The 14027-nt window shown below is 39.0% G+C and overlaps 1 protein-coding gene across 1 annotated transcript in view; it reads right to left on the bottom strand.

The window, feature by feature from the left end:
* The window catches only part of LOC138431265 (allergen Bos d 2-like), a 62691-nt gene extending 48901 nt beyond the window's left edge, over positions 1 to 13790 (bottom strand). Inside the window, exon 1 of the mRNA XM_069573390.1 lies at positions 13710 to 13790. Coding sequence (XP_069429491.1) covers positions 13710 to 13790 — 81 coding nt within the window. The remainder of the gene's footprint in view (positions 1 to 13709) is intronic.
* Positions 13791 to 14027: the final 237 nt, after the last annotated feature.

Genomic DNA, 14027 nt, shown 5'->3' with positions numbered 1-14027 from the left:
GATAAGTTCAGTTCAGTTCAGTCGCTCAGTCGTGTCCAACTCTTTGCAACCTCATGAACTGCAGCACGCCAGGCCCCCCTGTCCATCACCAAAAGTTCACTCAAACTCATGTCCATTGAGTCAGTGATGCCATCTAGCCAGCTCATCCTCTGTCGTCCCCTTCTCCTCCTGCCCCCAATCCCTCCCAGCATCAGTCTTTTCCAATGAGTCAACTCCTTGCATGAGGTGGCCAAAGCATTGGAGGTTCAGCTTTAGCATCATTCCCTCCAAAGAAATACCAGGGCTGATCTCCTTTACAATGGACAATACAGAAGCAGATATATTGCTGTGTATTGGTAAGTAACCAGAGACGAAATTAACTGACGTTTATAGAGACTTTCCTTCTTTGATTACTGGAGACTGGCATACCATTTACATGGCCAGAGATAACAAGATTGTGGAAGGGGGCCCACTGAGAGGTTACTATCATCAGATCAAAATGTATCAACTGCTGCAAATGCATCTCCTTTACATTTTATGTCAAGTAAGCACAATCGGACCCAACTGCAAACAAGGAGACTGTGAACTTCTGAATGGGGTCTGGTCTCCAATGTGAGTGAAACGTGTGGGTCATGGCTGTGACGTTGAGTATGTGAACTCTATTCTCGAAAGGGTGTCTTCAAGCCCTGGGGAATGGCTGGTGAGGAAGGAATGTTTTGTCTGTTGCCTTTTCAGGGTTGACAGGACATGCCTGTTATTCACAGAAGTGGCAAAGAGACAAGAAGGAGATGCGTTATGTCACAAAATGTAGTGTTGAGCTTTTCCAATGTATTCCCACAACCTTGGAACGTGTTCAGATGGATAGTCTTGGTTCCATACGAAACAACTAGATGTCTGGATTGGTGGACTATCTCCTCTACTCATTACCAATGCAATCTTGGAAAAGCCATTTAATTTTTCAGCAATCAGTTCTGTCCCAAAACACCAGGATGAGATCCAAGGTTGGAACGTGGCCTTTGACGGTATCTGAGAAGAATCCCCAGAACGTTGACGCCTCGTGTTCCCTGGGCATGGAGAACTGTGTAAAGCTAATTAAGATTACAATGACTCCGTGAATTTTTTTCCTATCTTTTTATTTGACCTACATGATCAAACGTGCTTTAATTCAAGAAATTCTTTAAATATTAAAAGTTCAATACAATATTGTAATTAGCCTCCAATTAAAATGAATAAATTTATATTTAAAAAAATGAACTGTGATGTTGGAGAAGAAAAAGAAATAAACAAATTCAGTTTAGTACCTAAAATAAATAAACAATAGTTCTTCGCTAGCAAGTTTAGTAAGTAGAACATGATTAGTTTAAAGCCCAAAGATGAGGACAGTTAAAATAAGAGTCAAACTTTCAAATTAAATTTTACATAATTTGAAAGCAACTTTACCATAGACTTCTATCTCTATAATTTAAAATAATGATGAACAATTCTCAAATATGAATATCAATACATAATTCAAAAGGGGAATTAACACGGACTTATATCTCAGTAGCTGAAAATAACAGCAAAAATATTCTCAAATCTTAATATCAATACTGTAATATTCAATTCAGTGATCAAATGTCCATCTGCTTTATTTTCTTGGGGAAAAAAAAGGTATAACAGAGCACTCTAATCTTGGTCTGATGCATTTATTTTAATTTCAACTGTGGACATGCAGCCACAGGATCTAATATGCAATCATTAAGGAGTATATATGTCAACACTTTACAATAGACTAATCGGTACCTCTTTTATGACCTCTTGTCCTAGGAAATAATTCTGGTTGATGCACAAACTTGTAATATGATTCATTTACATTTTTAGAATTCCTTTCTCACCATGACTGTATGTGTGAACCGGGTCACAAAATTCTGAAAAATTTAACAGTCAGTTCTTGTGAGCTGGTATGAGATGGTTGAGCTTCAACACCTACTATGGATGCAATAAGCAACTTTGCTGTCCTTCACAGACTGCTCAGTCTAGAACATTGGAAGTCTTAATTATCTTCAGGAGAGGGGTGTGTGGAGAAAGCTTTCCTACTTCAAGCTGTCATAGCTAGTTCTAAAAACACACCACTGGAAATGTCATTGAGACAGAGTTCACCATCAGAAGGAAGACAGAAGATAGCGTGTGAAGAATAAGACACATTCAATTGAAAAGGAAAGAAGTTAATCACATCGAGGTGTTGGCATATATTGTAGATTACCCAGTACAAGGTAGATCTGTTCATATGATCAGTATTTTTATGCTATGGAGAAAAGTACATGTATACTTTATATTAGAGATTTGCTGGTGGCTCAGACAGGAAAGAATCTGCCTGCAATGTGGGAGACCTGGGTTTGATCACTGGGATGGAAAGATACCCTGGGGGAGGGCATAACATCCCAGTCCAGTATTCTTGCCTGGAAAATCCCCATGGACAGAGTAGCCTGGTGGACTACAGTCCATGTGGTAGCAAAATGTTGGACATGTAACCTCAGCACCTCACGTGAAGAACGCTGGAGCAGACATGTGTTCACACAGAAAATTCAGACTCCATGTGACATGAGTCAGTGCCACAGAATGGTAGAGTCTGCTAGAAAAATGAGGAAATGAATCCACTAGGGATTCTATCAGATGGCTTTTTTAGAAAAATGAGATACATTTATCCCAGAGATCCAATGAAATATTCCAAAACGGTCCATCGGTTTCCTGTCAAATATCACACAATGGAGTTGCTGGGTCCTGACACAAAAGTGAACCAAATCTGCTAAATCTGAGTTTAGCAGACTCACAGGTCCCAGCCATGACTGCATTCATCTCCAACACAAATGCTTTCTTCTTTGTCACAATCATTAAAACACTTCCTGAGACCTGAACCCAATGCTCTGCAAATACCACTGAATCATATTGAATCCCGCAGAGGCAGTGTGGACAGGCATGTCAGTCATTCTGCCATCCAGCCAGCCCCTGGGTTCACTGACATGTCCCTTTATCCTTCCTGATATTATATCCTCATTGGGGTGGGGAGGGGGTTGTGTCTGGTCATTGAGGATGACAATGCATAAATTTTTCCCTCAGTAGCATGGGTGATGTTGTTACCAACAGTGGGATCCTGCTGCCCACCCTTCAAAAGCCAACCAAGAATCCACCTTTTTGAAAGTAAAGTCTGCTTTCATTCAGGTGCCAACTACCGGGGGAAGGTTGGACTTCTGTTCAAAGGCTGTCTATCTCAACTAGTGATACTCAGTGGGTAAGATCTCTATAGACAGATGGAGGGGGCTCCATGAAGAAACAGCACAGGTACCTTCAACACCCATTTTGAAATTGGTCACTGGTGGTCTGAACTGTGTAACTATGATTGTTTTAGGTACACTTAAAGGTACACTTGATGACTGATTAAGGTACACTTAATCATCAGCTACCTTCTTTAATGTAAGTCTCAATTTTGCAATAAGGAGTTCATGATCTAAGCCACAGTCAAGCTCCTAGTCTTGTTTTTGTTAAGTATATAGAGTTTCTTCATCTTTTTCTTAATTTATTTTAACTGGAGGCTAATTGCTTTACAATATTGTGGTGGTTTTTGCCATACATTGACATGAATCAGCCATGGGTGTACATGTTGTTTGCCATCCTGACCATCCCTCTCACCTCCCTCCCCATCCCATCCCTCTGAGTCATCCCAGTCCACCAGCCCTGAGCAGCCTGTCTCATGCATGGAACCTGGACTGGCGATCTGTTTCACATATGGAAATATACATGTTTCAAACCTGTTCTTTCAAATCATCCCACCCTCGCTTTCTCCCACAGAGCCCAAAAGACTATTTTGTACATCTGCGTCTCATTCTCTGTCTTGCATATAGGGCCATCATTCAGTTCAGTTCAGTTCAGTTCAGTCGCTCACTCATGTCTGACTATTTGCAACCCCATGAATCACAGCACACCAGGCCTCCCTGTCCATCACCATCTCCCGGAGTTCACTCAGACTCATGTCCATCGAGTCAGTGGTGCCATCCAGCCATCTCATCCTGTGTCGTCCCCTTCTCTTCCTGCTCGCAATCATTCCCAACATCAGAGTCTTTTCCAAAGAGCAACTCTTCGCAAGAGTGGCCAAAGTACTGGAGTTTCAGCTTTAGCATCATTCCTTCCAAAGAACACCCAGGGCTCATCTCCTTTAGAATGGACTGGTTGGATTTCCTTGCAGTCCAAGGGACTCTCAAGAGTCTTCTCCAACACCACAGTTCAAAAGCATCAATTCTTCAATGCTCAGCTTTCTTCACAGTCCAACTCTCACATCCATGCATAATCACTGGAAAAACCATAGCCTTGACTAGACAGAACTTTGTTGGCAAAGTAATGTCTCTGCTTTTCAATATGCTATCTAGGTGGGTTATAACTTTTCTTCCAAGGAAGTAAGTGTTTTTTAATTTCATGGCTGCAGTCACCATCTGCAGTGATTCATCATTACTATTGTTCTAAATTCCATATATATATCCGTTAATATACTCAGGATGGGGAACACATGTACACCCATGGCTGATTCATGTCAATGTGTGGCAAAATCTAATTTAGAAATAATAATTTTTTAAAAGTCTGTTCTTTATGTCTGTGTCTCTTTTGCTGTCTTGCATATAGGATCATCGTTACCATCTTCCTAAATTCCATATATATGCTTTACTATACTGTATTGCTCTCTTTCTTTCTGACTGACTTCACTCTGTATAATAGGCTCCAGTTTCATCCACCTCATTAGAACTGATTCAAATGCATTCTCTTTAATAGCTGAGTAATATTCTATTGTGTATATGTACCACAGCGTTCTTATCCATTCGTGTGCTGATGGACATCTAGGTTGCTTCCATGTCCTGGCTATTGTAAACAGTGCTGCAGTGAACACTGGGGTACACATGTCTCTTTCAATTCTGGTTTCCTCAGTGTGTATGCCCAGCAGTGGGATTGCTGGGTCATAAGGCAGTTCTATTTCCAATTTTTAAAGGAGTCTCCACACTGTTCTCCACAGTGGCTGTGCTAGTTTGCATTCCCACCAACAGTGTAAGAAGGTTCCTTTTTCTCCACACCCTCTCCAGCATTTATTGCTTGCAGACATTTTGATAGCAGCCATTCTGACTGACGTGAGATGGTACCTCATTGTGGTTTTGATTTGCATTTCTCTGATAATGAGTGATGTTGAGCATCTTTTCAAGTGTGTGTTGAACCAAACAAACATCTGTGTGTCTTCTCTGGAGAAATGTCTGTTTAGATCTCTGGCCCATTTTTTGATTGGGCCGTCTATTTTTCTGGAGTTGAGCTGCAGGAGTTGCTCATATATTTTTGAGATTAATTGTTTGTCAATTGCTTTATTTGCTATTATTTTCTCCCATGCTGAAGGCATTCTTTTCACCTTGCTCATAGTTTCCTTCATTGTACAAAAGATTTTAAGTTTAATTAGGTCCCATTTGTTTATGTTTGCTTTTATTTCTATTACTCTGGGAGGTGAATCATAAAGGATCCTTCTATGATTTACGTCAGAGACTGTTTTGCCTATGTTTTCCTCTAGGAGTTTTATAAGTTTCTGGTCTTACATTTAGTTCTTTAATCCACTTTGAGTTTATTTTTGTGTATGCTGTTAGAAAGTGTCCTGGTTTCATTCTTTTACAAGTGGTTGACCAGTTTTCCCAGCACCACTTGTAAAAGAGATTGTCTTTACTCCATTGTATATTCTTGCCTCTTTTGTCAAAGATAAGGTGTCCGTAGGTGAGTGGGTTTATCTCTGGGCTTTCTATTTTGTTCCACTGATCTATGTTTCTGTCTTTGTGCCACTACCATACCATCTTGATGACTGTTGCTTTCTAGTTTAACCGGAAGTCAGGCAGGTTGATTCCTCCAGTTCCATTCCTCTTTCTCAAGATTGCTTTGGCTACTCGAGGTTTTTTGTATTTCCATACAAATTGTGAAATTATTTGTTAGAGCTCTGTGAAAAATACCGTTGGTAGCTTGATAGGGATTGCATTGAATCTATAGATCTCTTTGAGAAGCATACTCATTTTCACAATCTTGATTCTCCCAATCCATGGACATGGTATATTTCTCCATCTATTTGTGTCCTCTTTGATTTCTTTCATCAGTGTTTTATAACTTTCTATATATAGACCTTTTGTTTTCTCAGGTAAATTTATTCCTAAGTATTTTATTCTTTTCGTTGCGATGGTGAATGGAATTGTTTCCTTAATTTCTCGTTCTGTTTTCTCATTGTTAGTGTGTAGGAATGCAAGGGATTTCTGTGTGTTTATTTTATATCCTGCAACTTTACTATATTCATTGATTAGCTCTAGTAATTTTCTGGTAGAGTCTTTAGGGTTTCCTATGTAGAGGATCATGTCATCTGCAAACAGTGAGAGTTTTATTTCTTCTTTTCCAATCTGGATTCCTTTTATTTCTTTTTCTTCTCTGATTGCCATAGTTAAAACTTCCCAAACTATGTTGAGTAGTAATGGTGAGAGTGGGGACCTTTGTCTTGTTCCTGTCTTTAGGGAAAATGCTTTCAATTTTTCACCATTGAGGATAATGTTTGCTGCAGGTTTATCAATTATGGCTTTTATTATGTTGAAGTGTGTTCCTTCTATGCCTGCTTGCTGGAGGGTTTTTATCATAAATGGATGTTGAATTTTGTCAAAGGCCTTCTCTGCATCTATTGAGATAAACATATGGCTTTTATTTTTCAGTTTATTAATGTGGTGAATTACATTGATTGATTTGCAAATATTGAAGAATCCTTGCATCCCTGGGATAAAGGCCACTTGGTCATGATGTGTGATCTTTTTAATATGTTGTTGGATTCTGTTTGCTAGGATTGTGTTAAGGATTTTTGCATCTATGTTCAACAGTAATATTGGCCTATAGTTTTCTTTTTTTGTGTGGCATATTTGTCTGGCTTTGGTATTAGGGTGACGGTGGCCTCATAGAATGAGTTTGGAAGTTTACCTTCCTCTGCAATTTTCTGGAAGTGTTTGAGTAGGATATGTGTTAGCTCTTCTCTAAATTTGTGGTAGAATTCAGTTGTGAAGCCATCTGGTCCTGGGTTGGGAAGATCCCCTGCAGAAGGAAATGGCAACCCACTCCAGTACTTTCGCCTGTAGAATCCCATGGAGGGAGGAGCCTGGTAGGCTACAGTCCATGGGGCTGCAAAGAGTCCGACACGACTGAGTGACTTCACTTTCACTTTTCTGGTCCTGGGCTTTTGTTTGCTGGAAGACTTCTGATTACAATTTTGATTTCTGTGCTTGTGATGGGTCTGTTAAGATTTTCTATTTCTTCCCGGTTCAGTTTTGGAAAGTTATACTTTTCTAAGAATTTGTCCATTTCTTCCAAGTTGTCCATTTTATTGGCATATACACCCTTATGTCAGAAAGTGACAAGAACTAAAGAGCCTCTTGATGAAAGTGAAAGAGAGTGAAAAAGTTGCCTTAAAACTCAGCATTCAGAATACTAAGATCATGGCATCTTGTCCCATTACTTCATTGCAAAAAGATTGGGAAACAATGGAAAGAGCGACAGATTTTATTTATTGATTGATCTCCAAAATCACTGTACATGATGCCTGCAGCCATGAAATTAAACACTGCTTACTCCTTGGAAGAAAAGTTATGACCAACCTAGACAACATAAAAAAGCATAGACATTAGTTTGCCAACAAAGGTCCATGTAGTCAAGGCTATTGTTTTTCCAGTAGTCATGTATGGATGTGAGAGTTGGACTAAAAAGAAAGCTGAGTGCCGAGGAATTGATACTTTTGAACTGTGGTTTTGGAGAAGACTCTTGAGAGTCCTTTGAAATGCAACAAGATCGTAGTCTCTTATGATCCTTTGTATTTCTGTGTTGTCTGTTGTGATCTCTCCATTTTCATTTCTAATTTTATTGATTTGATTTTTCTCTCTTTGCTTCTTGATGAGTCTGGCTAATGGTTTGTCAATTTTATTTATCCTTTCAAAGAACCAGCTTTTGGCTTTGTTGATTTTTGCTATGGTCTCTTTTGTTTCTTTTGCATTTATTTCTGCCCTAATTTTTAAGATTTCTTTCCTTCTACTAACTCTGGGGTTCTCCAACTCTTCCTTTTCTAGTTGCTTTAGTTGTAGAGTTAGGTTATTTATTTGACTTTTTTCTAGTTTCTTGAGGTATGCCTGTATTGCTATGAACTTTCCTCTTAGCACTGCTTTTATAGTGTCCCACAGGTTTTGGGTTGTTGTGTTTTCATTTTCATTCGTTTCTATGTATATTTTGTTTTCTTTTTTGATTTCTTCTGTGATTTGTTGGTTATTCAGAAGTGTGTTGTTCAACCTCCATATGTTGGAATTTTTAATAGTTTTTCTCCTGTACTTGAGATCTAATCTTAATGCATTATGGTCAGAAAAGATGCTTGGAATGATTTCGATTTTTTTGAACTTATCAAGTTTAGATTTATGGCCCAGGATGTGATCTATCCTGGAGAAGGTTCCATGAGCACTTGAAAAAAAGGTGAAATTCATTGTTTTGGGGTGAAATGTCCTATAGATATCAATTAGGTCTAACTGATCTAATGTATCATTTAAAGTTTGCGTTTCTTTGTTAATTTTCTGTTTAGTTGATCTGTCCATAGGTGTGAGTGGGGTATTAAAGTCTCCCACTATTATTGTGTTATTGTTGATTTCCCCTTTCATACTTAAATGGACAACGTGGAAGAAATGGACAAATTCTTAGAAAAGTACAATTTTCCAAAACTGAACCAGGAAGAAATAGAAAATCTTAACAGACCCATCACAAGCACGGAAATTGATACTGTAATCAGAAATCTTCCAGCAAACAAAAGCCCAGGTCCAGACGGCTTCACAGCTGAATTCTACCAAGAATTTCGAGAAGAGCTAACACCTATCCTCCTCAAACTCTTCCAGAAAATTGCAGAGGAAGGTAAACTTCCAAACTCATTCTATGAGGCCACCATCACCCTAATACCAAAACCTGACAAAGATGTCACAAAAAAAGAAAACTACAGGCCAATATCTCTGATGAACATAGATGCAAAAATCCTCAACAAAATTCTAGCAATCAGAATCCAACAACACATTAAAAAGATCATACACCATGACCAAGTGGGCTTTATCCCAGGGATGCAAGGATTCTTCAATATCCGCAAATCAATCAATGTAATTCACCACATTAACAAATTGAAAAATAAAAACCATATGATTATCTCAATAGATGCAGAGAAGGCCTTTGACAAAATTCAACATCCATTTATGATAAAAACTCTCCAGAAAGCAGGAATAGAAGGAACATACCTCAACATAATAAAAGCTATCTACGACAAACCCACAGCAAACATTATCCTCAATGGTGAAAAATTGAAAGCATTTCCCCTAAAGTCAGGAACAAGACAAGGGTGTCCACTTTCACCGCTACTATTCAACATAGTTCTGGAAGTTTTGGCCACAGCAATCAGAGCAGAAAAAGAAATAAAAGGAATCCAAATTGGAAAAGAAGAAGTAAAACTCTCACTGTTTGCAGATGACATGATCCTCTACATGGAAAACCCTAAAGACTCCACCAGAAAATTACTAGAGCTAATCAATGAATATAGTAAAGTTGCAGGATATAAAATCAACACACAGAAATCCCTTGCATTCCTATACACGAATAATGAGAAAGTAGAAAAAGAAATTAAGGAAACAATTCCATTCACCATTGCAACGAAAAGAATAAAATACTTAGGAATATATCTACCTAAAGAAACTAAAGACCTATATATAGAAAACTATAAAACACTGATGAAAGAAATCAAAGAGGACACTAATAGATGGAGAAATATACCATGTTCATGGATTGGAAGAATCAATATAGTGAAAATGAGTATACTACCCAAAGCAATTTACAAATTCAATGCAATCCCTATCAAGCTACCAGCCACATTTTTCACAGAACTAGAACAAATAATTTCAAGATTTGTATGGAAATACAAAAAACCTCGAATAGCCAAAGCAATCTTGAGAAAGAAGAATGGAACTGGAGGAATCAACTTGCCTGACTTCAGGCTCTACTACAAAGCCACAGTCATCAAGACAGTATGGTACTGGCACAAAGACAGACATATAGATCAATGGAACAAAATAGAAAGCCCAGAGATAAATCCACACACATACGGACACCTTATCTTTGACAAAGGAGGCAAGAATATACAATGGAGTAAAGACAATCTCTTTAACAAGTGGTGCTGGGAAAACTGGTCAACCACTTGTAAAAGAATGAAACTAGATCACTTTCTAACACCGCACACAAAAATAAACTCAAAATGGATTAAAGATCTAAATGTAAGATCAGACACTATAAAACTCCTAGAGGAGAACATAGGCAAAACACTCTCAGACATAAATCACAGCAGGATCCTCTATGATCCACCTCCCAGAATTCTGGAAATAAAAGCAAAAATAAACAAATGGGATCTAATTAAAATTAAAAGCTTCTGCACAACAAAGGAAAATATAAGCAAGGTGAAAAGACAGCCTTCTGAATGGGAGAAAATAATAGCAAATGAAGCAACTGACAAACAACTAATCTCAAAAATATACAAGCAACTTATGCAGCTCAATTCCAGAAAAATAAACGACCCAATCAAAAAATGGGCCAAAGAACTAAATAGACATTTCTCCAAAGAAGACATACGGATGGCTAACAAACACATGAAAAGATGCTCAACTTCACTCATTATTAGAGAAATGCAAATCAAAACCACAATGAGGTACCACTTCACACCAGTCAGAATGGCTGCGATCCAAAAATCTGCAAGCAATAATTGCTGGAGAGGGTGTGGAGAAAAGGGAACCCTCCTACACTATTGGTGGGAATGCAAACTAGTACAGCCACTATGGAGAACAGTGTGGAGATTCCTTAAAAAATTGCAAATAGAACTACCTTATGACCCAGCAATCCCACTGCTGGGCATACACACCGAGGAAACCAGAATTGAAAGAGACACATGTACCCCAATGTTCATCGCAGCACTGTCTATAATAGCCAGGACGTGGAAACAACCTAGATGTCCATCAGCAGATGAATGGATAAGAAAGCTGTGGCACATATACACAATGGAGTATTACTCAGCCGTTAAAAAGAATTCATTTGAATCAGTTCTGATGAGATGGATGAAACTGGAGCCGATTATACAGAGTGAAGTAAGCCAGAAAGAAAAACACCAATACAGTATACTAACACATATATATGGAATTTAGGAAGATGGCAATGAAGACCCTGTATGCAAGACAGGGAAAGAGACACAGATGTGTATAACGGACTTTTAGACTCAGAGGGAGAGGGAGAGGGTGGGATGATTTGGGAGAATGACATTCTAACATGTATACTATCATGTGAATTGAATCGCCAGTCTATGTCTGACACAGGATGCAGCATGCTTGGGGCTGGTGCATGGGGATGACCCAGAAAGATGTTATGGGGAGGGAGGTGGGAGGGGGGTTCATGGTTGGGAATACATGTAAGAATTAAAGATTTTAAAATTTAAAAAATAAAAAACTAAAAAAAAAAAAAGAAAAGAAAGAGTTTGAACCCATATCTGTGACAGGGAAAAAAAAATCAAATCTCAGTGTGATTAACGTCTTTACATTTGGCCATGTCACATTCTTCACGTTTATCATCAGTCCTCACTCTGCTCGTGAGATGCCACCATCTCCCTGGCATTTCCTGTGGTCTGTGGTTAGAACCTGCGGGAACAGTTAGTGAGCTTGGAAGGCTTTCTCCACACACCCCTCATCTTAAGACAGTAACGACTTCCAGTCTTCTAGACCAAACAGTCTGTGAACAATAGCAAAGTTGCGTATCGCAACTATAGTAGGAGTTGGACCTCAGTCATCTCATATGAATTCACCAGAGCTGACTGTGAGAGTTTCAGGATTTTTTTTGACCAAATTCACAAGTACAGTCATGATTACAAAGATATCCTGTGAATTTAAGGAAATCATGTGAAAATAAAACTTAACAGATAAAACAAAGTGACCTTCTGGTATAGAGGTAATCAGAGAGGTATAAATGAAAGTATTGCCAAATGTTAGAGATAAATACTCTGAAATGTTTCCTAATTAGGTCCTATGTCCAATATCCACAGATAAAAAAAAAAATGCCTCTGACCAAGATTAGAATGTTCCACTGTACGTTTTCCCCATGAAAATCAAATAGGTATTTTTCATTATTTAACATTACAATATTGGTATTTGAGGTTTCTTTCTAGTATTGAAACTATAGAGATAGAGGTCTGTGCCAGTGCCCGTTTTGGTTTCAAATTAGGTAAAACTTAGTGTGAAAGTTTTTGCTGTAATTTTAGCTATTCTCATACTTATCTGTGAGATTTAAGTGAATCAGGTTCTACTTCTTCAACATGCTGAAAAAGAACTCTTCATGTTTAAAGGATTTCTTTAGCTAAAGAAAATTTGATCTTGACAGTTAAATAAGGGGTTTCTCAGGTGGCTCAGCAATAAAGAATGCGCTTGCCATTGCTGGAGATGCAGGAGACTTGAGCTCAATCCCTGGGTCAGGAAGATGCCCTGGAGGAGGAAATGACAACCCATTCTAGTGTTCTGCCTGCAGCACCCCATGGACAGAGGAGCCTGGTGGGCTAGAGTCCATGGGGTCAGAAATAGTCGGACACAGCTGAGCAACTGTCATAGTTGGAAAGACACACACATTGGCAGAGCTCGAATACTCACATCCTACTTGATAACCATCCCCTTCTCTCTCTGCAACTACATTGAGGAATGTGCATTGCTTGGGAAACCTGAGAAGCAAACAGACAAGAGGTTCCTTTGTCATCATCTGTTCCCCAGAGCTTGAGGGCACCCTCCCATCGATAGAGTTCACACACTCATCTTCACAACCATGACTCACACCGTTCACTGCACATTGTCGACCGGACCCCATGTCAGAAGTCAGCAGTCTCATTGTTTTCAGTTTGGGCAGATTTTGCTTACTTGGCATAAAATTTAATGGATAGTGAGGAACAGCTATCAATACATTCAAGCCGACGGACGTATGCCCTCAGGGGGCCTTCTTCCTCAATCTTCTCCTTATTATCTGCAGCTGTAAGAATGCTGCGCCAGTCTCCTGTAATCTAAGATAGAAGGTCTCCATAAATATCACTCAGTCTTTTCACTGGATTCTCACCAATACCCAATACAATCATTGCCTCTGCATTTACCTCAGAAGAGAAAAAAAATTCAATCTTATTAAACAAAGTAGGATTCTACCCCCTGCCTTGCAGAATAACATGAAATGAAATAATCATTCATATTCAAGCAGAAAGCATAGAGTTTGAGTCTCTTAAAATAGCTAAAAGAGCAACATTAAAGACCATGGCAGCTCATTGATCTCTAAAATATAGCATGGTAGGCTTTTTTCTTTTATTTTTTCACGTAGAGACAAGTAATTGGAGGGTAGGGAGAAATGCAAAGAGCAGAAAGATACAGGGTTTTATATATTCTCATGTAGATAGGTGGACCATGGCACGTCTACACAATCTGGTCATACATATAAACAAGGCTCTCTCTCTCTCTCTCTCTCTCTCTCTCTCTCTCTCTCTCTCTCTCTCACACACACACACACACACACACACACACACACACACACACACACACACACTCACAGACCAACAAAGACGTTCTCCCAGATCAGCTAAATTTGGGTACCTGTGAGGGGTCTAGCTCAGCTGGAGCTTCCTGGGCAGCACAAACCAGACCAAGGAGAAGAGTCAGGAACCCAGCCTTCATCTTGTGACTCTTGTGGTCCTTCTTCTACAGAAGCTGAGGGCGCCCCAGGTGTTGGAGAGGTTGTGAATTCATCCCTCTTCTTATAGGATGGATCTCTTGGCAGAATACATAATAATCAAACTATGGTTAATCACAAGATCTTAGTTACATAGACATCATCTTCTGATATCCTGGTTGGCAGGTGAGCTTATTTTATAACCTGTGGTTTTTATAAAGAGATAAATTTTAAGGGAAGCA

Source organism: Ovis canadensis, chromosome Y, assembly GCF_042477335.2.
Source record: "Ovis canadensis isolate MfBH-ARS-UI-01 breed Bighorn chromosome Y, ARS-UI_OviCan_v2, whole genome shotgun sequence".
Taxonomy (NCBI): Eukaryota; Metazoa; Chordata; class Mammalia; order Artiodactyla; family Bovidae; genus Ovis; species Ovis canadensis.
The sequence above is the reverse complement of the archived record's forward strand: the minus strand, read 5'-3'. Positions and strand labels throughout refer to the sequence as shown.